The 24,728-nt window shown below is 39.4% G+C and overlaps 2 protein-coding genes across 8 annotated transcripts in view; both read right to left on the reverse strand.

Annotated features, from left to right (window-relative positions):
* The window catches only part of LOC125079097 (olfactory receptor 5G3-like), a 62,131-nt gene extending 37,583 nt beyond the window's left edge, over positions 1–24,548 (reverse strand). For all 7 annotated transcript variants that reach the window (XM_047692478.1, XM_047692484.1, XM_047692482.1 and 4 more), the window contains exons 1-2: positions 24,237–24,548; positions 3,010–3,066 (exon numbers count right to left, since the gene is read on the reverse strand). The gene's annotated coding sequence lies outside the window, so the exon portion shown is untranslated. The remainder of the gene's footprint in view (positions 1–3,009; positions 3,067–24,236) is intronic.
* On the reverse strand, positions 23,455–23,940 carry LOC125079866 (elongation factor 1-alpha 1-like). Its single transcript, XM_047693592.1, has one exon. The coding sequence runs from the start codon at positions 23,938–23,940 to the stop codon at positions 23,599–23,601; it is 342 nt and encodes a 113-aa protein (XP_047549548.1). The 3' UTR covers positions 23,455–23,598.
* Positions 24,549–24,728: the final 180 nt, after the last annotated feature.

Consider the following 24,728-nt stretch of genomic DNA (forward strand, 5'->3'; position numbering starts at 1 on the left):
GATATCTCATTGTGGTTTTGATTTGTATTTCCCTGATGCCGAGAGATGTGGAGCACTTTTTCATGTGTCTGTTGGCCATCTGGATGTCTTCTTAAATGCAGCATAACGTTTATATTATCTATCCACCTTATGAGACAAAGAAGAGATCTGTAGAACCTGCTCAGGGTAATAAATGTATCATTTACTACAGTGGAATTTGAGAAGGAAAATATGAATCTTTTGCAGCTATTAATTCTACCAACTGGCATTTCCTCTAAAAATATTATTTCTTGATATCTCAACGAAAGAGTCAAGGGATGATGTGTGTGTTCACAGTGAAAAGGCTAGGTAATATCTGGCTCCTCCTGCTTCACTCCCACCATCCTCATCTGTTTTCTAACCCCATTACTTTTCACCTTAAACTATTGCACAAACTATCTCATTGTTCTCTCTGCCTCCAGTCTTTCCCCATTCTAGTCTGCCCTCCACAGTGGCTTGCCCAATTCACCATCTTCCAGGTAAAGCTCTTATAAAAACATTCTCTTTCACAACTTTGAAGCTCCTCTACAAATTAGATCATAGAATTCCCAGAATCTTTAAGAATGTTCAGACCTAATCTCCTAAACTTGGCATTCAAAGCATTTTGCAATCCAACATTAACACTATAATTCACATTTTTTTCTCCAAATGCTGCTTCCATTCATGCTCTGACCCAGGAATTTTGAGTGTTCCTCATTCTCACTGTGCTCTTTATCTTTACATAGATCTTTGCTTATTACCTCTGCCCTTGTGTTCTCCCTTAGTGATGCCATTGGAGCTTCTCTATCTTTCATGGCCTAATTCAACATCACCTCCTTTAGGAAGATTTCCTTGTTTATGGCAAGCAAATAAGAATTCTTCCAACTTTTACTCCCCACACTGGAATGGCAATTTTAAATGCCTTGTGTTGTCATTATTTGTGAAATTATTTTGTTCCCTTTATATACTATAAGGGAAGAACTAATCTATGTATCTTGGCATTTCCTAAGGGGCCTCACAGACTCCCAGGGGCACAGTGAGTGTTTGGTACCATATGTGGTAAAAGGATAGGAAGGGGAGGTCCTCAATATTCCATTCCTCCAGTTTGGGATCAGGCCACAGACAATAGGTCAGAAATTGAAGACAAATTCCTTTAGGAAACATTCAAAGGCTCTGCCCAAACAGAGGGAGAAAGATGGAGGATCACTAGGGTACAGCTTGATAATACATAGACACCAATAAGATTAGGTATAGCCAAATGACACTGTGACAAAATAGAGCTTCAGCTGGAACCAGTGTTCCAGCCATGTCCACATTCTGGTCACCTCACTTTCCAGCTGTGTGACTTTGAGCAGGTTCCTGTCTCTTCTGAATCTTTCTTACAGAACCATGCTAAGGGCCAGCTGTGAAGACTGCCTGAGAAATTCCAATTAACATTTTGGAACATAATATTTACGCCATAAAAAGTAATGAGGACTATGAAAATCAGAAAATCAACTGCAGAGCTGAATATTTATTACTGAAATCAGCCTGCACAGGCATGAAACAGCCATTTGGAGCAGCAAACACCTCTTAGAAACCCAAAGTTTATTTTATCATCTGAAGAGTTTATCAGGCCTTCAGAGATCACCTTTTCCCTTCCTGAGAATTTGTTTTGCAGACTTCACAATTATCATCAGATCTGAAAAGATGAAGATAACATAAGACTATGATATCATATCCCCCCCAAAAAAAAATTAGTTCACCTGAGGTTCTGATAGGATTATAGGACACTTCTAACAAGGGCGGGAGGGAACAATCAGGAATGACACTGAAAGGAGTCACAAGACTCAGCACTGCTGAGATGGGAAGTGAGCCTGGGGTGTGTTTTAACTGAGACTTGCCACCTCCATCACAGAGAATATATGACAGAGTAGAATATGGGCCTTCTTTATGCATTGATCCATTCATTCATCCTGTAATCAAGTCCGAAGCACTATGTAGTGCCAGGTTTGAAAAATGCAGGAGTGATAATGGCTTGTCCCTCAAATGACTCTTGGTCTCATGGAGGAGACAACAAGGGCAATGCAATTAAGATGTGACAAGAGCTATAATCACACTGTGCCCAAGGGACAGGGAGAACACAAAAAAGTCCTAGCTCGAGCAAGGTTGATCATGAAAAAATAGAAGTGCTGCTTAACCTGAGTTTTGAAGGATGAACAGGTGTCCCACAGGAAGGCAGGGTGGTTTGCACAAGCAAGGCACTGTGTCTCCTTAGTGAGTCCACACATAGTCTAGTGTAGCAACACAGAAAATGCAACAGGGTAACAGATGATAAACAAGCGGTGGCAGATTGCACATGTACCCTTTCTTATGGATCATCGAAGAATGCCTACTAGAATGTTCTAAGGAAAGGAGTGCCTGTTCTTAAACCTTATGCTATATGTAGGATTAATCTCCCTGTGTGATAGAGCAGAATCAGAAGTACGTTTTGGCTATGGTCAGAGAAGAGGACTGAAGAGTTTATCACAGCCAGGAAATCAGACATGGCTTCTTTTTACCTGACAGCTGGAAGGAATCTCAGATACTATCCAATGTAATTTCTTGGCATCCCTAACTACTTTATGAAAAATTTTGTTTTCATTCAACCTATAAAAATAATATCTATATTAGGATGACTACCTTATTAGCAAATTCTGCCATGCAATGTTGGTGTTCAAGTGTTTTGCGTTTGTGGTCTTAAATATCTAGATAGCAAATGATCAGCCAAAGTGATAGCTTTGGCTTCTAATTCAGTATTCTTGGGGATCCCCAAGCCCTTGTGTTTGAGAACGACTTTAACTGATACAATCCCTCAATGTGATACACAGAAAGGGAAAATGGCTTTGTAATGCATCCAGCTAATCAGTAACTCAGACTAGAAGGCCAGATGCCCAGTTCAACATTTGCTTTATCACAAGTTAGCCACCAGTCCCATGAGTTTCAGAACCTCTAAGTACATATCCAACTTCATAATTCACAACTATGTTTTACCTTTATGGTCAGAGTTTCATCTTCTAGTTTATCTTGGACTACATCTGTACTCCACCTCTGAGAAGCAAGCAGAAAAGTTCAGGATAAATGACTCCAGCTTGAGATAGTGAAAATAACTTTTAAAAAAAATCCTCACTCTCTGACCTTTTTGTATTGTGGAATTTATGAGTTCACATATATAGGAGGAATTTTTCTTATGACCTGATTAGAAGGTACCATGAAACTTCTGACCCCAAAGTAGTATTCTTTTTTGTTCATTGAACTGGGTAGTAACTGCTTTTCTGTTAGGAAATTTTTTTTTAAGATTTTATTTATTTATTTGATAAAGATACAGCAAGAAAGGGAATACAAGTAGAGGGAGTGGGAGAGGGAAAAGCAGGTTCCCCACCGAGCAGTGAGCCCGATGCGGGGCTTGATCCCAGGATCCTGGGATCATGACCTGAGCTGAAGGCAGATGCTTAACAACTGAGCCACCCAGGTGCCCCTGTTAGGAAATTTTTAAAGCAGATCAAGCAATCTATTTTTTGCCATGTTTTACCTATATTTAATATTTCATAAGTACTCACTGAATGAATAGCAAATTGACATTACCTAAAACACCCATTTTATACGGTAAATAACCTATCTCAGAACTGGGAGGTGAGTGAGTCACGGCGTGTGGGGATTCATGGAACCACAGGCCATGGTTCCTAAGAACCTGGCTGGCAAAATCACTGGGGGCTTTAGGAAAATGCAGACTCTGAAACACCGCTGTAGACTAGTTGAATCAGAATTTCCACAGGGTTTTACCCAGAATTCAACATTTACAATGGCTCTCTAGGTAACCCATAATTATCTAATCTACCCAAACAAACTCTTGCCATATTTTTCAGAGCAAAAGATTCTAAGTTAAAATGATGAAATCAGTCATGGCAGTCAGTTGGAATCCAGCATGAGAAATGAGACCTTCCAGGATCAAGGTAATTGGGATGAGCTGTCCCTTTCCTTCATCCAGATATTTCCTCTTCTTGGGACCCTACTTATTCAATCACTGAACAAATAGTTAGTTACAAAATGTATACTGTGCTAGACCTGAGGATATAATACTGATCATGATATAAATCACCATCTTTTCATAGAGCCTGTGATCTCAGTCACTATAGTACTATAAGAATTCTATCCAGGAAATCTTCCTGAATTTATAAACTTAACTTTTTTTTTTTCCTGATGTTTCCTTACTTTTCACAATTGGTGCAGACAAGCCTTTTTTTTGGGGGGGGGGGGGGAGAAACTATTTCCTGCCTGTGCTTAGAGCCTCTACTCAAGAGATGAGATCCATGTCCCTTCAGGTTTGGGTAGCAATTACAGAACTCTTTCTATTCCTTCCTCTCCTTTCTCTCTTTAATCAATGACCTGAGTGAGGACAGTAACATATTGAACCAGAAAAGCCATCCCAGAACCACAGAGTTTGTTAATTCTATTTACATTTTCTCCTGGGTTAGCCAAGGACTCTCAACCCTTTGAGGCTTGCTTCTTCTTTCAAATAATGTTTTTCTGCTAAAATCTGCCAGTCACTGTGCAGGAGGTTGGAAATGCAGGCATAAAGGTCATGTTCTCTGCCCCTTGGTGGGGTGTCCCTGTGTATTAACAAAGTCAGGCAATTAAAAATAGACACATACAAGGTGGTCAGACCCAGCACAAGGATGGCACGAGATAGATGCTCATCAAGTGTATGTTCAACTGATATTAGTTTATTTATTACATGGAACCATATGAAACTAATGATATTTGATAGTTTGATGTGCAAAGGAAAGTGGCAATTAGATATAATTTAATCTAATACAGGTTCTGATAGGATTAAGCATTAGACAATGTGAAAGAGCAGGGAAGTAGAAACAAGGAGCTGCCTCTTTTCTTTTTTTTATTTTACCGACTTTTTTTTAAGATTTTATTTATTTATTTAACAGAGAGAGAGATCACAAGTAGGCAGAGAAGCAGACAGAGGGGGGGGGGAGCAGGCTCCACTGAGCAGAACACCCAATGCAGGGCTTGATCCCAGGACCCTGGGATCACAACCTGAGCTGAAGGCAGAGGCTTACCCCACTGAGCCACTCAGGCGCCCAAGGAGCTGCCTTTTGAAAGTTCAAATTTTACTTTTTTTTTCTAGTTAGAAAAGCGATATATCAGAGAAGAGTCTTAAAGAATAAATTCAGTCATACAATCCATTTCCACTGTCATTCCTCTTATCCAATCCACTATCACCTTTTACTTAGACAAGGGCCATGAGGGCATCCTAACTGATCTCTCCACTTAACTTTCTTCTCCCCTCTTCCTATGCAGTATCCAAATGAATGATCTTGGAAAATCTCAAATCGGATCATGTTCCTCAGCTACTTAAAATCTCCCATTGGTAACCAGTTATGCTTTAAATAAAACACATATCCCATCAAGGTATCAGCCTGACCTTGCATTTACTAGCTGTTTAATTCTTTCCATGCCACTCCTTCCATCCCCATCAAGGACAGCAGGCACACAGACCTTCATATTCAGCTCCCCCCATGACATTCTTTTACATCTGTGGCTCAAGCCTCCGGGGAAAGTTGTTTCATTTCAAGAATAACAAAAAAGGTTATATAACTTTCAACTCCGTGTCAAAATGTCATTAGCTAGTAGTTGTTATCATAACTTAGGCTGCACCAGCAAAAAGCAAAGACACATACCTTTTTCATGAATCTTGGGATAAAAGTGTGTTTTTCTTGAGGCATTTTGAATTATGGAAGATAGCACAACCATCCCCATCCACAATTATGGAAGATAGCACAACCATCCCCATCTTTGTATTCTTTTTGCTCCACTGTTTGTTGGTTTGTTTTGGTTTGGGTTTTTTGACCAGAATCAAAGTGACAAAAGGATTTAGTGAGCTGTGGTCTGGTGATCTTTTCCTGCCCCATTTCACCTGTCTGACCTATGGTCTCATTTGGGCCTTCTCTGATCCCTGCATGGAAGTATGGGATATCAGAGCTCATGTCCTATCTCCCTTGTATTCTGTAATGTCATCTGCATCAATGAGTATTTATGGAAAACAAGTTATGGGTTCAGTTCCAAACCATATGTGTGTGGTCCTATACCTGAGATGAGGACCCTCCCTCTAAGAATTTTTAGGGAGGTTATGTTGGGGAGAGGCAAGTGAACACACAAGAAACAATAAAAACAACTGGTCCCAGAAAATATTTAGCACCTACTGTGAACATGCAAGGCCCCAAGATGGCCACTAAGGACAAAAATATTAACTGGTTGTTCAGGTAAACTAATGGAGAAGCACGAGTCTTGGTATCAGAAGACCTATGCCCGTGTTTTCATGTCAACAGGATGTGCGGGTTTAGTCGAGTGTTTTTCTGAATCTATTTCCACATCTATAAAGTGTCACTGACACCTACCTCCCAAAGCCACCTGTGGGTTAGGAAGATTAAATGGATGTAAAAGAGTTTTCTAAACTCCAAAGCACTTGCTATGATGATGAAGATGAGGATGAGGATGATGGGTTATTTGCATGAGGCAAGTTCTGTGCTAAACAATTTAAGTACATTATTTCAATTAATCCTCACTGATGTATTTATGAATTAGATTCTATCACAATCTTCACAGATGATGTTCAGAGTGGGACAAATTTCTTTTTTCAAGGTCACATAGCCTATGTAATTATGGAACTGACACTGGAATCCAGATCTATCTAGTTCCATAATTAATACTCAATCTTCATTCTGTACAACCAATCACCTTTGTCTTTGGAAAGTACATTTATTAGAAGGCCACTAAATGTGAGTTAGAGACTCTGGGTTAGAGACCCTGGGTATGGCCTGGGCCTAAACTTATTCCATGTCTGACACTAGATAAGTCCCAATCAACTGTTTGTAAGGAGTTTGAACTCTAGCTTTTCTCAGGTCATTTAGGTCATTCTCTTTATGTCATTTGACATTCTACCGTCTTTGTTCTAGTTGATATGCTAGACATGGTCCATTAGGTAATTAACAATTCACATCACCCTGGCTTCATGCCAAATGAATGAAGTCAACTACAGATACCAGAGGGGGTTGAAGAGGAAGATCTCCAAGACTATTGCAGGTGGAGAAATCTTTTCAGAGAGGATGGGCCTGAATTATTTATTATTTTCCTCCATAATCACTATATTTACAAATATTTTATTTTTACTTAACCTAGTGTAGTGGCATAACCTGGCAAAAGAGAAAAGAAGGGCGATCGCATGAGCCCCAGAAAGAGTCAGGCAGGGAGGCAAAATTGACGCAAATTGAGGCAAAATTGCATGCTGCCTGCAGACCACGGTAGAGGGACAGCATTTCGTCATCAGTTGTGAGTTAGCTAGAAGTTGTAGACAAATGCCCCAGACCTGCTCGGAATTGAGTCTTCTTTCCTCCATGAGGCCTGTGAGTGCTTCATCCATCCGCACCATCCTTGTCATTATGGGAATGATCATATAAGGCACTGATTCCTTACCATGGGTGATTTTGCTTGTCAGTGAACAACTGGAAATATCTGGAGAGACAGTTTGTATGTCATGATTTGGCAGAGGGATGGGAGCAGCTTTCTACTGACACCAAATGGGTTGAGGCCAGGAATGCTACCAGACATCCTACAAAGCTCAGGACAGCTCCACTCCTATGTCCCACCCCCAGCAATAAAGAATTATCTGGCCCAAAACATCAATAGAGCTAAGATTGAGGAGCTCTGATATAATGGAAGAGCAAATATAGGAAACCATTTCCTTCCCACTCCAACACCAGAAGGGAGAGAGAGCCACCAGGCCAGCTTGTGCAAGGTTTTTGGAAAATGTAGGAAAAGCTTTAAACTGAACATGTTGATTTTTAATAACTTTTTATTTTAAAATAGTTTAAGACCCATGAGAGTTACAAGAATTATAGTATAAAGTAACCACATACCCTCCACCTATCTTCTCCCTTTGTAACTGTTAACGTAATCATGGTACATAGTCAAAACCAGAAAACTGACCATGACAAAATAAATACTATTAACTCAAGTACCCACATTATTTTTATTTCACTAGTATTTCCATGCACTCTTTTTTTTCTTTGTTTTATCACATGTGCAGACTCAAGTAACCATCACCATAATCAAAATAGGGAATTTCTCAATTGCAACAAAACTCCCTTGTGTTACCCCTGGATAGTCACCTCCCTTCCCTCAGCACTAATCTCTGATAACCACTGATCTGTTCTCCATCACTATCAGTTTGTTATTTCAATAACATTATGTAAGTGGAATCATACAGTATATAGCCTTTTCTTCACATTGCATAATGCCCTTGAGTATCATCCAAGTTGTTGTATGTGTCAATAATTTATTCTTTCTTACTGATCAATGGTATTCCATTGCATGGATATACTACAGTTTGTTTAACCCTTTACTTGTTAAAGGACATCTGGGATCGTTTCCAGTGTGGAACTCTGATAAATAAATCTGTTATGAACTTTCATGTCCAGGTTTTTGTGGGAACATGAGTTTTAATTTCTCCAGGACAAATACCAAGAGCACAACTGCTGCATCATTCATACAATAAATGCATATCTAACTTTAGGAGAAACTACCAAACTGTTTTGCATTGGATCTGTACCACTTTACATTCCCATCAGCAATGCAGATGACATTCATTTATGAGACGGATGTTTTAAAATGGAAAGTGCTATATCTTAACAACCATAATGAGACTGTCTTAATATGATTGCACAGCTAAGACATCTGACTCCAATCATACTAATGGAACTCACTGCCCACCTGGAGAGGGAAGATCCAAAGAGCAGAAGAGGTAGCAGTTATTAAAGAAAATAAAACCTTCATCTCTGGATCTCAACTAGGAGAGACTCCTCAGTTGAGCATTATGTCAGCAAATATCATTTTCTCTGAAAAGCAAATTCCTATTCCCAGTTTTTATCATGTAGGTAACTGCCATTTGGAGCTTCGGATCACCATGCGATAACTCATGGCATCACTGAGATAAACAAATTCCAGGTACATGCAAGGAACCTGACTTCTCAGTGGGTCTCGTTGACCTTATATGAAAAATTAGTACTTCTGGTGAACCTGGAAACAACTGGATCTGCCAATTCATGATATGGCTATATCATCAGGTGAATTAGTTAACCTTCTAACCTATTGCAAATTTAGTAAACAGCAGTTTCTATAGTATGCTTTTAATGCAGTTTGATAATGTATGAAAATCACTCAAAGCAGTGCCTAAGACCTAGTGAATACTTAATAAGTGTTCGCTATTTATGGCATTTAAGAGGGTAGCTTAAAGATGACAGAAGTTTTGATTCCTGGTGACTGATAATACCTTAATATCAAAAGATATGTCAGGATAAGGAACTGCTTCAGAATAGGGTTCAATGATTTTTTAGGGAGACTGAACCTACTTGGCTAAGAATTTTCTTGCATGTATGGAGAAATAAGTATTTAGATCTCCACTTCTCTGATGCACAAGGCTCCAATCACATGTATTTATTCATAATTAAATTTTAATTAATTAAGAGAAATTAAAAATTCAGTCTCAGTAACCACACTTTAGCACTAGCCACACTTCAAGTCCTCACTAGCCACATGTACTGGAAAGCACAGATATAGAGCACTGCCAAAGAGGCAGAAAATTCTATTGAACAGAGCAGACAGATCTCATGCCTTTGATCATATTTTTAAATAATTGAATTATTATAGTACTCCTTTGTTTTGTGTGTTTAAAATATCTTTTGAAGGAGAATTTCATAGCCTTCACCAAATTGCCAACTATGATTTAGAAGCAACAGTAAAAAACCAGAAGTAGAGGTAGAGAGAACTTGAGACATTCTTGTAGGGAAATCATGAGAGTGAGTACTATTGCACAAAGAGAGAAGGTACATGTGAAGGAAACAGAACCTCAGGAAATGCTCACCCAGTGGGAGACACTAATGAATGTTTGGAAAAGGCAAGAAATAAAGGGAGTCCTGCATTGAGAAACCAGGATAGTAGAGTGGGCTGCTTAACAAGTCCAGATGCTGCAAGGAAACCTAAGAGCGCAAATACTGAGCATGAACTCCTGGGTTGGGCAGCCAAGTAGTCATGATAACCCCAGAAGTTTCAGTGGATGGTGGGGTGCTAGCCAGTTTACATGGAAGTAAGTGGGTGCTTAGGAATGGAAGCAGTACCTGAAGGTTATTCTTTCAAGAAGTTGGCAAGAGTGATAGGAGAGAAAGGGTAGTTATCTTAAAGATATGGAATAAGACATTTTTAATGAAAAGGAAAATAAGCTCATGGTCTGATAGAGAATTTCTATTAGTGTTGGACAGAGGGCAAGAGAAGAGATGCATTATTGCCCTTCATGTATATATGGGGGAAGCCTGAGGCCATCCCTGGAACGTGGAATAGGCTAGGGCACAAAATAGAAGGCCATGACCATGACCATGTCCCAGTGTTAGCCTTGCAGGACAAATCTTTCATGTAGGAATCTCCATTTCTAAGAAGTCTGTTCTGGGCGTTTTCATTCTTCAAAATTCAGCTTAGGATCACATCCATCAAGTCTTCCATGAATTCTTTTTCTTTTTTTCAGTGAAAATTTCTTTGGTTTTTAGTAGGTTTTTTGTTTTGTTTTGTTTTTGTTTTTAGCAAGACAGGAAACAATGTGTGTTGGAGGGGATGTGGAGAAAGGGGAACCCTCTTACACTTTTGGTGGGAATGCAAGTTGGTGCAGCCAATTTGGAGAACAGTGTGAAGATTCCTCAAGAAATTAAAAATAGAACTTCCCTATGACCCTGCAATTGCACTACTGGGTATTTACCCCAAAGATACAGATGTAGTGAAAAGAAGGGCCATCTGTACCCCAATGATTATAGCAGCAGTGGCCCCGGTCGCCAAACTGTGGAAAGAACCAAGATACCCTTCAACGGACGAATGGATAAGGAAGATGTGGTCCATATACACTATGGAGTATGATGCCTCCATCAGAAAGGATGAATACCCAACTTTTGTAGCAACATGGACGAGACTGGAAGAGATGATGCTGAGTGAAATAAGTCAAGCAGAGAGAGTCAAGTGTCATATGGTTTCACTTATTTGTGGAGCATAACAAATAGCATGGAGGACAAGGGGAGATGGAGAGGAGAAGGGAGTTGAGGGAAATTGGAAGGGGAGGTGAACCATGAGAGACTATGGACTCTGAAAAACAATCTGAGGGTTTTGAAGGGGCGTGGGGTGGGAGATTGGGGGAACCAGGTAGTGGGTGTTAGAGAGGGCACAGATTGCATGGAGCATTGGGTGTGGTGCAAAAACAATGAATACTGTTACCCTGAAAAGAAATTGAAAACAACAACAACAACAACAACCTGAGGGTTTTGAAGGGGCAGGGGGTGGGAAGTTGGGGAAACCAGGTGGTGGGTATTAGGGAGGGCACGGATTGCATGGAGCACTGGGTGTGGTGCAAAAACAATGAATACTGTTACACTGAAAATAAATAAAATAATTTTAAAAAGAGAGAGAGAGAGAATGGTAGCAAAAGCCAGCTTTAAATTTACCTACTTGCTCAATACCTTTGAATTCTTTCTCCCTTTGAAGCTCATAAAGATTGCAGATAGGCTAGAACATCATGCTCTGCTAGCTTTTTTTTTTTTGTCATTGTTCTTTTTAAAATTATTGTGATAAAGATAACATTTGCTACCGCTGAAATTTTCAAACAGTAAAATAAGTAGGTAAGTGGAAAGTAAAGGTGTCCCTCATGGACATTTAAGACACTCACACTTTCTTATATACTTATCTAATTTATTATGTGTTTCTTGAGTCATTTTGATTAATGTACTATAAGAAATATTGCTCAGGAGATATCTTCTTACAAGCAAAGAGACAAGCCCTTTTTACTTCTTTAAGATCTGCTGTGGTTCAGGCAATGTATCCAGTGTTGACAGAATGAATCCATAAGCATCCCATCAACACCTACCAGAAGCTCTGTACCACCCCAAACTCTGGGAAAGGGTATAGTCATCAGCCAACCAAAGTGCTAGTAAGATGGCAAATTCTGGAAAGTAATCTAGCAGCAGATATACAGCAATATGAATTCAGACTCTTAGAAAAGTTCTCATATACTCCTTTGCCTTTGTAATTATTAAACTTTTAATGTAAACGATAAGCATAAATTCTCAAAGTCAACTTGATAGCAGTTGTCATTAACTATAAAAATAGTCATGTTTTGACCCTGTATTTCCCATTCAAGGCATTTTTCCTCTGGAAATAATGCAGATAAATACCTATTCAAGAGGATTCTGTTATTTTGTTATTAATTGTGGAAACAATTTTGAGAATCACTTAACCACTAATAAGGGTATTGCTAAATAAAAGATGGTACCTCCATAACGTGGAATATGTTTAACCATCTGAAGTTTGTTTTTCAAAGAATACTTTGCAGAGAGGAAATGTTAATGAAAATGTGTTAAATAAATAAAAGCAGGATACAAAATAGCATTACAATTTAATTCAAGTTTTTTACTTAGTTTTCTTGAATTGCATGCAATAACTCTCTGAAACACCCCTCTTCTATCTTGATTCCCCCATTTTCTGGGTCCCTCAGCTGTTCCCGCATCTTTTTATTCTAAATGCCCTGAAAAATTCACCTTCCACCAACCACCAACCTAACTGAATATGTTCTTTATTTTTTAACTCATATTGAGTCTATTTCCAGGCCCCAAATTATAGCAAGAATGCTCCCAATCAAGCATTGTTAGTGCTATCCCTTGCCTCTTGTGGTACAAGAGCCTCAGGGTTTACTTGGTACTGAGGGAAATAAAATGATAGAAGATGTCCCTTCTTTCATGTATAGCAATTGCCCTCATTACTGCATATCATTCTGCTACACAAAACTATTTTTAGCAGTCAATATTTGCTGATTCTTCCACTATGAAATGCATTGAACTAAATGCATTTTCTTACTCCTCATAAGGGGTGCCTCAAGAAAGGTGGCCAGTACCTCCCTTTCTCAAGTGCTTGCTGTGTAACTTAGGAGGAGTCACATGCCTTCTCTGATAATCAGCTTTCTCTTATAAAGCAAGATGAAATCCCAACTCTGATATTCTATTTTTCTCTTCCTTTACTTCATACAAAAATTGCAAACAAGAGACTGAAATAAAGGAGGGGGATGGATTCCATTCTATAAATTGGTCATATTCTTCTGAACTGACCATGTATTTAGCCTCATTTCCTGGCTGAAAGTAACTTTATTTCTTGTTCAGCATACTGTGATCTTCTCAGAACATGTTGGGACCATGATAAATTCTCTGGATACACAGACAACGTTCAAATTCTCAGAGACTTCCTGATCACTCCAAGATCTTAGTTTCTGAATACAATGTCTTGTTAACATGAACCAAGCATCTACTTCCAGGGCTGGGGCAGGGAAAATGAGACTGGCACATCTTTGTGTGTCAGGAAGTTAAGATGCCTATCAAAAGTTGATGGGACTATATCAGTAGGATAAGAAGTCAGCTTTCTTTAGCCACAATTGGTAAAATTGGTAAAATGAATAATGGTAGGACTGGATTAAAGTCCATTAATCTAAAAATAATCCATGAGTACTTACTCATATAAATAAATAAAGATGGATGGATAGATAAATAATAGATAAATAGATGATAGATACATAGATGATGATAGATGATAGATTGATAGATAGATGAGAGATGATTGATAGGTAGATAATAGATGATTGATAGGTAGATAGATGATATATAGACAGACAGATAGATAGAGTCCTTATACATCCATGAAAGAAATAAAGCAAATGTGGTAAAATTCTGACAGTTGGTGAATCAAGATGACAGGTATATGAGTATTCATTTTTCTATTCTTTCAACTTTTATGTAGGTTTCAGATTTTTAAAAATACAAATTTGAGGGAGGAATTGAACCAAGTGACTCTATGCTTAAGTGATTGTCAACTCTGGAACAAACTCTCTGTAAATAAAAAGATTTTATCTCTCTTTAAAACCAAGGGATTCATGGACACTTGGTTGGCTCAGTTAGTTAGGCAACTGCCTTCAGCTCAGGTCATGATCCCAGGGTCCTGGGATTGAGACCCACATCGGGCTCTCTGCTGAGCAGGGGAGTCTGCTTCTTCTGCTCCCTCTGCCTGCCACTCTCCCTGCTTTTGCTCTCCCTCTCTGCCAAATAGATAAAATATTTAAATGTTTAAAAATGTTTAAAATTTAAAAAAAATAAAACCAAGGGATTCAATGATCACTGATCATCCACATTATTTTTGAAATTTAGTTAACTCTTTCACAGAGATAACCATCATGTTACATTTCATCAGAATGTTAAATTTTGCCACTTTAATTCCTATAAAAGGTACAATATTCTGATGTGATGCATAGTATGTATCTCTACTAGTAATTTCCTAATGTTACGTTCAAGACTTATATAATAGTGGTGCTGAAAATAAGGGTGTTTAAATTCAAGATAACCAATAAAATGACTTAATAAATTATTTTATTAAAATAAAATTATTATAATATATCTTTTCAAAACACCTCCAGAGCCTCCTCTAGTCACATATCATATGAATCACCATAGTGGATTCCTATGTCCACCCATAAAGACCTATCTAGATATCTAGATTTTGCCCCAAGGCAACTTGTTCTGGCAAGTCAAATCTTCCTTCTTCACTGTAACTCACGCACACACACTCTCATACACATGGACTTAGGGGAAGTACCATCAAGATCTTGACAAAACACAATGCTAGTTTTCTCTTCACCTGAACAGACATAGTTATGAATCTCTGAAATGTCTGCAGAAAGGAAGAAGAAAGGAGAATGGAGAAAAGAGGGAAGGAGGAAAAAAAGAGGCTAGCCAGGGATAGAGAAAAAGAAAAGGAGAGAAGAAGTATCAAAACATCAGCTGTGGAAAGAGCCAAGATGCCCTTCAACAGACAAATGGATATAGAAGATGTAGTCCATATATGCAATGGAATATTATGTAGCCATCAGAAAGGATAAATACCCAACTTTTGTATCAACATGGACGGGACTGGAGGAGATTATGCTGAGTGAAATAAGTCAAGCAGAGAAAGTCAATTATCATGTGGTTTCACTTACTTGTGTAGCATAAGGACTAATATGGAGGACATTAGGAGAAGGAAAGGAAAAGTGAAGAGGGGTAAGTCTGTGGGGGAGAGGAAGCATGAGAGACTGTGGACTCAGAAACAAACTGAGGGTTTGGGCGGGGCAGAGGTGGGGGGATGGGCAAGCCTGGTGGTGGGTATTAAGGAGGGCACGTATTGCATGGAGCACTGGGTATGGTGCATAAACAATGAATCTTGGAACCCTGAAAAAATAAAATGAAAAAAAGATATCAACTGTGGGAGCTCCTGAGTGGTTCAGTCTATTAATCATCTGCCTTAGGCTCAGGTCATGATCCCAGCATCCTGGGATCAAGCCCCACATCCAGCTCTCTGCTCAGTGGGGAAACTACCTCTCCTTCTCCCTCTGCCTGCCTTTCTGCCTACTTGTGTTCTCTCTCTCTGTGTCAAATAAACAAATAAAATCTTTTTTAGAAAAAGATATCAGTTGTGGGATGGCATCTGTTTTAATAAATCAACGTGTTACAATCACATCTCCCCACAAACTCGATCCCACCCATGTATTGCAGGTATATACTGGCAAACATAGCTTCTGCCTCCTGGAGCCCAAAAGACCTCACACAAAGTTCAGTGAACCTTGGGACCATGACCAAGGATCTCATGAAATCACACAGTAAACTTACAGTGTCTGCCAACATCGACATGAGACTGCATTGACTATTACTCAGCAGGAAGCAAAGTCACCAGGAGGTGTTAAAACAAAATTGTGGTGACCAGAGACGTGAAGCCACCTTAAGCATGACCACTAGCGCAAGCATTTATCTTTTTTTTAATATTAGAGAATAGAAGCAAATCACCTCGATCTCCACCACTTTTGAGCTACAGAATCCCTAGCACAGTATTGAATATATTCAATCTCTCTGAATCTGCTTTCTCCGGCCTGAGAAATAGAGCTTGTAGCACTTCCCATGCCACTCTGGTAAGAAGTAAGTAAAATGAGGGAGGTAAAGATGACGAACCCATGCAAACACTTAATGAATGTCTGGTTTTGCCATGTGTTCTCTCTATAAATGATGTAGATTAGAGACCAGTTAAAGACCCCTGGCAATCCTGAAACTCAGTCCACTTTCCTAATCCTTCATTTGTGTGTTTATTCATGTGCTTAACAAATATTGGGTGAGAACCTAATTTCAAGATGGACTGCACAAATAGGGGGTTGAGACTCAAACAGGCAAAAGCCCTGCCCCCCTTGGACCTTAGAATTTAATCCCCACTCTGTCCTCTGTCCTTCCCCATTCCTTCCTTGACTGGTGGAACATGAATTTATGGGTGTTCATGTTCTCCTTCTCAGGAACCATCTCCTTCCTCCCCGTGAGATAGGGGAGACCACCACGGAGTCAATGAGAAGAATAGACCATGTTGTCACACAATAACCCGGCCCTTGGCAGGACCAGGGCCGGCCAAACAGCAGCTGACAGGGGGGCCAGATGGGTGCTGGAAGTGTCTGCAACTCAGGCAGTTCTTCCTGAATGTCAGCGTTGAGGCCATGAGATGCTTCAAAGCCAAAGCACCAGTAGCTAATGAGGATATTTTTCGAACGTTTGAAATGAAAAGAACTTTGGAACAGTTGTCCTGGGAAAATGGGTGTGCATTTCATACAGTCACTCCATTCGCAGAACCAGAGCATGCTCTGAACCAAATGAACCCTTGAGGAAAGCAGGTCACAGGTGATCCTAACAGTGACACTCACAAGCATTTATATAATGTCAGTCCTCCAGGAGCTCTAAGCACTTTACAAACAGATAGGTAGGCTAGATAGCAACTAATCCTGGCAAGTCAAAGAATTGAATCCCCTACAATCAGTCCACCATGCTGCATGATATTGTGATTAATAAGAATGGTTTCATTTGGGCGCCTGGGTGGCTTAGTTTGTTGAGCAACTGCCTTGGGCTCATGTCATGATCCCGGACTTCCGGGATCTCATCCCGCATCGGGCTCCCAGCTCGTTGGGGAGTCTGCTTCTCCCTCTGACCTTCTCCTCTCTCATGCTCTCTCTCTCACTCATTCTCTCTCAAATAAATAAGTAAAATCTTTAAAAAAAATTGTTTCATTTTTCTCTGTGCCTCGATGGATCCAGTTGGAATGGATCTCATGAAAAACTGGAAAATCTTTCATTCACCATAAAATCACAATGGTTATAATCACAGTTTCTGCATTACAACAACATTTCCAGCTTCATTATCTCTTTCTTTTTTTATTAACATATAATGTATTACTTGGGGTACAAGTCTGTAAATCATCAGTCTTACACAATTCACAGCACTTGCCAGTTTCATTATCTCTTTTGAACCTCACAACACTTTAAAAAATAGGCAGAATGGGTATCATTATACCCAATTTAACAAGGGCAGAAACTGAGGTTCAAAGAGGATAAATGACTTCAATAAAGATGATCAGCTTTTAGAAGGAAGTAGCATAAAAGAGGTGTGATTAGTTCTGCTAAGACCAGAGTTTTTGCGCTGTCTGTGCAGTTTTCAAACAAGTGTTTCTTTCTCCCTTAACTCTCAAACTTAGAGTTTGAATCCTCAGGAGAGCAAGTGGCACTAGCACTTACTGTAGAATTTCTTTTAAAAATGATTCTTGTTTTTCACCTAAAAGGACCATGCTTTTGTTTTGAGGACATTCCACTGTAAAATTGTGCATAAGGTGGCCTTTTGTGTTAGTTTATGACATTACAGAGCTGGAGAATGTTCACTGATTGACTTAAAAGGAGACAAGGAGCCTGGAGAAGAGATTCCAAGTGGTAGAAGATGGTTCATAGATGAAAGCTGGTGATAGAGTAAGGAGGAACCCTCAGCCTGCTTCCTCAGTCTGTAATTTTAATTTATGCTTTGATATTTTCTGTCACTACTTCAGTTGCTGTACTGATACATCTTTGTCTCTTTTTCTTGCCTATTTAACTACCTTCCCACTTCCTTTAAGAGAACAGAATTCTTGTGAAGACATCATATTTGGCAAATATTTGCTGTGGTTGGATAACATGCTGACTCAGAGATTAGAGAATCCCAGAGGCTAATATTTATAATAAATTTAATACATGCCAGGCATTGTCTTAAGCACTTTACATGAACTAGCACATTTAATCTTCACAAAAGAAAATACAAAAGGTTTTAAGCATCAAATTAGCATTTATTAGCATCATCTATTAGCATCATACCTATGTTACAAACAGGGAAACCAAGCCACGGGAAAGTGAACGCATTTGTCCAAGTGCATGGTGCTAGAAGCATTAGTACTGGATTTTGAACCCTAGATGTCTGACTTCTCAAAGATATTAAATGCTTGGGGAGGGGAGAGGAAATGCATTTTGTCCACTTGTTTTGTTTTTAGCAGCTCTCCATATGGAGAAAAGGAAGCTCTATCCATTCCTTATTTCCAGATTATCTAGCATGTCAACTAGAAAATAATTAAATTGTCTGTAAATCTTCAGTGAATTATGTAAAGGTGAGAAAATCCTTCATGGCAGAAAGAACTACTATAAGCTGGTGACAAGCTCTAAGCTGAGATGTAAGGGCACCTAGATTCAGAAGGTCTTGTATTGGTCTAACCTACCTGACCCAGGATGCTGCCTTGAGTCCCCTAAGCAATTGAATGTATACATTCAAGTCATAGTTAATCCCTACTCTGACCTTCTAGGGAGTAATGATGTCAAGAAGACTCGTGTTGTTTTTAAAGATGGAGGCATAATGCCAGCCCACAGAATCTCCTCATTATAGGTTTGGTGGATGGATCTGTAAGTACATGAATGATTCACCTTGCCCTGGTAAGAGACGCTAGCTTTTCAAAAAGCTTATTGTGGGATTGACATATCAGAATCAATGATTTTTCAATGATATTTGGGGTTAAACACACCTTTTTATAATCAACACAATCTTGAGCATTACCTCTGAAGTAAGGTATTTACCTCATTCCCCTCTCCAAGTAAGAGTTAGAGCACTGGGTGCTTTACTCAAGTAATGAATCATTGAATATTACATCAAAAACTAATGATGTAATATATATTGGCTAACTAAAAGTAATTTAAAAAGAGAGTTAGAACATGATGAGTAAGATAGTTACTGAGGGGAGATTGCTCTCTATGAGGCTGGGACAAGACCCTCAAAGTCTGGGAAAGAATTGAACACAGCCACATACACTCATATTTCTACAGACTTGCATCCATTCTGAAAAGGAATGTGTGGCAGGAACCAAGTGTACTGAGGACTTTGATAGGAAATCCTCCATTACCAACACTTTCTGAGCCTTCAAGACACCTTGCACATAAAGCAAAAACCAAACCATGCCCAATTACCTTATTTAAAGAGGTTCTGGTCCCCAGTTAGCAAAGGCTCATGTGCTCTCCCTCTGTGACAAGGCCAGTATAAGAAATCATTCTAAACTGTCCCCTGAACCACAAGAGGTCCTTCCAGAAAGGCCAGCAACAATCCTAGCACTACTGAGAACTACTCAAAACTACTCAGAAGCCCATCGTTACACTTTCCTATGAAATGAAATAAGGAAATTTTCTTTTTATATGCTGTTAAACTTGAAGGGCTGCTGGAGGCCATCGATTTTAACATTTCACGTTACAAATGAACAAACAGTGCCAATGAAGGGGCCAGGCTGGCAGTAATTGGGGATGAAGCTGGGACACGCATCCCAGTCCCCACTGTGGTATGTACTTCCTTTTTCTACTCCATACCACTTCCTCCTTTCTTATCTACTTCCTCTGGGGTTTTGCTCTTGTTTCATTCACATTTATCATTTCTTCTGTCACTTTCCTTGTCTCCCATTCTCACTTTCCCTCTCTCTTTCTTCCACAGAATTGAGTTAAACAAAAATGGAGTCCACTGGACTCTCTCTCTCCTAAAAGAAGATAGAACAGAACTCTTAGTGAGGGAGGGCCAGATGTAGGGCTCTTTGTTTTGGGAGTGGAAAGAGGTAGAATCCAGCCACGTTGCTGAATTGCTATATGAGTTCTAGTAGTTTGGGACTAGAAATCATACAGCAATTCAGCAACGTGGCAGGATACAAAGTCAATGTACAGAAATCAGTGGCTTTCTTATACACTAACAATGAAAATACAGAAAGGGAAATTAGAGAATCGATTCCATTTACTATAGCACCAAGAACCATAAGATATCTGGGAATAAACCTACCCAAAAAGGTAAAGGATCTGTACTCGAGGAACTACAGAACACTCATGAAAGAAATTGAAGAAGACACAAAAAGATGGAAGACCATTCCATGCTCTTGGATTAGAATAAACATTGTTAAAATGTCTATACTGCCTAAAGCAATCTATACTTTAATGCCATTCCGATCCAAATTCCACCAGTATTTTTCAAAGAGCTGGAGCAAATAATCCTAAAATTTGTATGGAATCAGAAGAGACCCTGAATCGCTAAGGAAATGTTGAAAAACAAAACTAAAACAGGCGGCATCACGTTACCTGATTTCAAGCTTTACTACAAAGCTGTGATCACCAAGACAGCATGGTACTGGCATAAAAACAGACACATAGACCAGTGGAATAGACCCATGTATGGACTCTCAACTCTATGGGCAAATAATCTTTGACAAAACAGGAAAAAATATCCAGTGGAAAAAAGGCAGTCTCTTCAATAAATGGTGCCGGGAAAACTGGACAGCTATATGTAGAAGAATGAAACTCGACCATTCTCTTACACCGTACACAAAGATAAACTCAAAATGGATAAAAGACCTCAACGTGAGACAGGAATCCATCAGAATCCTAGAGGAGAACATAGGCAGTAATCTCTTCAATATTAGCCACAACAACTTCTTTTAAGATATGTCTCCAAAGGCAAAGGAAACAAAAGCCAAAATAAACATTTGGGACTTCATTAAAATCAAAAGCTTCTGCACAGCAAAGGAAACAGTCAAGAAAACAAAGAGGCAACCCATGGAATGGGAGAAGATATTTGCAAATGACAGTACAGACAAAAGATTGATATCCAGGATCTATAAAGAACTCCTGAAACTCAACACACACAAAACAGACAATCATATCAAAAAATGGGCAGAAGATATGAACAGACAGTTCTCCAATGAAGACATACAAACGGCTATCAGACACATGAAAAAATGTTCATCATCACTAGCCATCAGGGAGATTCAAATTAAAACCACATTGAGATACCACCTTACAGCAGTTAGAATGGCCAAAATTAGCAAGACAGGAAACAACATGTGTTGGAGAGGATGTGGAGAAAGGGGAACCCTCTTACACTGTTGGTGGGAATGCAAGTTGGTGCAGCCAATTTGGAGAACAGTGTGGAGATTCCTCAAGAAATGAAAAATAGAACTTCCCTATGACCCTGCAATTGCACTACTGGGTATTTACCCCAAAGATACAGATGTAGTGAAAAGAAGGGCCATCTGTACCCCAATGGTTATAGCAGCAATGGCCACGGTCGCCAAACTGTGGAAAGAACCAAGATACCCTTCAACGGACGAATGGATAAGGAAGATGTGGTCCATATACACTATGGAGTATGATGCCTCCATCAGAAAGGATGAATACCCAACTTTTGTAGCAACATGGACGGGACTGGAAGAGATGATGCTGAGTGAAATAAGTCAAGCATAGAGAGTCAAGTGTCATATGGTTTCACTTATTTGTGGAGCATAACAAATAGCATGGAGGACAAGGGGAGATGGAGAGGAGAAGGGAGTTGAGGGAAATTGGAAGGGGAGGTGAACCATGAGAGACTATGGACTCTGAAAAACAATCTGAAGGTTTTGAAGGGGCGTGGGGTGGGAGATTGGGGGAACCAAGTGGTGGGTGTTAGAGAGGGCACAGATTGCATGGAGCATTGGGTGTGGTGCAAAAACAATGAATACTGTTACACTGAAAATAAATAAAAAATTTAAAAAAAAAAAAAAAGGAAAGAGGTAGAATCCAGAAAGCCCCACCTTCGGTAGTCAAACACCTTTTTCTCTTCTCCTGGACCTTAATAAGGTCATTTTAATGACAACATTAAAAACAATAATAATAATATGAAGTGAGCACCCAAACACAGGTGACGATGTTCCAAAGCAAAAATAAAACATACAATAACAGCAATAGCAAATGTAACATTTATTGAGTTTGTCCAGGTGTTAGGCACTACACTAGCTTCTTCCAATACATAATATGATCTTCTTCATAAATTCATAAGTATGGTTTTCGCTCACCCCACTTTGTAGAATAAGAAAACCTACACACAGAGATCATAAGAATCTTGTGCAAGAATACTCAGCTTAGGTATTTCTGAATCCAGAGTTTATTTCCTTAAGAAGGCTCCCTCCCTCCAAAACAAGCAAATACAAAAGCCTTGAAAGAATGAGTTGCTACACTCAATATCCATGCAAGTACAGACAAGAAACTAACAATTACAGAAGTCCTGCTATGTGCCAAGTATTTCCAACGCAACACCATTGGAGGGATGGGAAAGTCCTTGATCATCTCCCCCAACACACAGCCACACTTCCCATCAGTGTGTTTGCATTCTATAGTATAGCAATATGACATTATCTCAAGCATACATAAAGGGCCAGTCTACTTCCCTAGGCAAGCCATCTACCAGCTCCCCGACAAATTTCCAACCAGATTGTTGCCCTCAAACCTCAATTACACTGAAATTCTGCAGGATGCCTGAATGTATGTGTAGAGCGTACAAATACTGAGTGTATATATGTTGGATTCATGAAACTTCCATACAAAAGTTATGGAAACTGTTGAGGGTTTCTGTAAATACCACAGTGTTTATGATAATTCATTGTAATGCTGAAAATAGTCTTCTTTCATTTTACAGATGGGAAAACTAAAGCTCAGAAAAGTAAGTGATTTGCATGATGCTCTACAGCTAACAAATGGCAAACAGAAATATGATCCCAGGTTCATCTACCTCCAAAATTCATGCTTTATGTATTTTTTTCTTGGATCCTTATTTTTTTTAAATCTGTTTTTTCTAAATTATAAAAGTAACATGTATTCATTGGTAGGAATCTGGGAAATGCTATTAAAAATAAAGATAGGGGCGCCTGGGTGGCTCAGCGGGTTAAAGCCTCTGCCTTCAGCTCGGGTCATGATCCCAGGGTCCTGGGATCGAGCCCCACATCGGGCTCTCTGCTCAGCAGGGAGCCTGCTTTCCTTCCTCTCTCTCCCTGCCTCTCTGCCTACTTGTGATCTCTGTCTGTCAAATAAATTTTTAAAAAGAAAACTTAAAAAAAAAAAACTAACTTAAAACTGCCACACACACACACAGACACAAACAAATGGTCCACAAAACATTCTCCTTTCCTTCTGAAGGTTTTACGATGCATTGTTATCATTAACCAGTCCTTTACTATTAAACTTAAATGGCCAATTGACACAAACAGTTCTGAGACCGTTCTCCCACCACTGATTAAGACTGGGGTAGCAGGTATTAGGGATAATATTCATTTAGCCTTCTGAGCTTTCTGGGCAGACTTTGTGACCTTGCCAGCTCCAGCTGCCTTCTTGTCCACTGCTTTGATGACACCCACAGCAACCGTCTGTCTCATGTCACGAACAGCAAAACAGCCAAGAGGAGGATAGTCAGAGAAGCTCTCAACACAGGTAGGCTTGCCAGGAACCATATCAACAATGGCAGCGTCACCAGATTTCAAGAACTTGGGACCATCTTCCAGCTTTTTTCCAGGACGACGATCTATCTTCTCCTTCAGCTCAGCAAACTTGCAAGCAATGTGAGCTGTGTGACAATAGCAATTGTAAACAATATTAGAATAAGCCCTTAGCATATAAATCTTGGGCTGAATTATTGATGATTTACTTAGGACTGATTCCCAAATATAAGAATGGATGTTTTCTATTATTTCATGCCACTTCTTTTCTTGAAATTAAGACCCTTCCCCACCACCACCACTATATTATCCCAGAAGCACTCCTTCTGCCTCATTTCTAAACCACTGAGTTAAGGTACTATCATATATGTCTAGACCCTAGGTTTGAAGAATGCCAGAGGAAAAGTTGGAGATCTGGAAATTCTGAATTCCTCAGCAATTTACTTATCAATCAAGTGATTCTGGCATGTTACCTGAGGTCTTCAGTTCATGTTTTCTCACCTGGAAAATGGGACACTAAGAGTACCTCCCTCAAAAGTTAATGTGAGGATTAAATCAAATATAACATGTGATAAAGGCTTTGTAAACCATCATGCCTTCTAGCAAACATCAGTTGCTGTTCCCTTTAGTAGTACGACAGATTTAGACAGACTTCAACGATAAAAGAGAAAAACTAGTTTTCTGCTCATTGGCTCCTTTGGTAAATCTAAATCATTCTTTTTAAAATGTTGTTTTTTAAAAAGTTTGCAAAACCCAGGGAGAAATAACAGCTGTCACAAAGAACACTTCCCAAGTCTACCAAGCATTCATGTCATCCTGGAGGTTTTGAAAGGTTTTGTTTCCATGCGGAATTAACAAACCTAAATGCCTCCAACCACAAGCATGCCAGAGACCTAGTGAACCCAACCCCATGGGGTAATAGTGTAGGACAGCCCAGTAACCTGAGGCTTTTCCCTCCAACCTGG

Source organism: Lutra lutra, chromosome 10 (genome assembly GCF_902655055.1).
Source record: "Lutra lutra chromosome 10, mLutLut1.2, whole genome shotgun sequence".
Taxonomy (NCBI): Eukaryota; Metazoa; Chordata; class Mammalia; order Carnivora; family Mustelidae; genus Lutra; species Lutra lutra.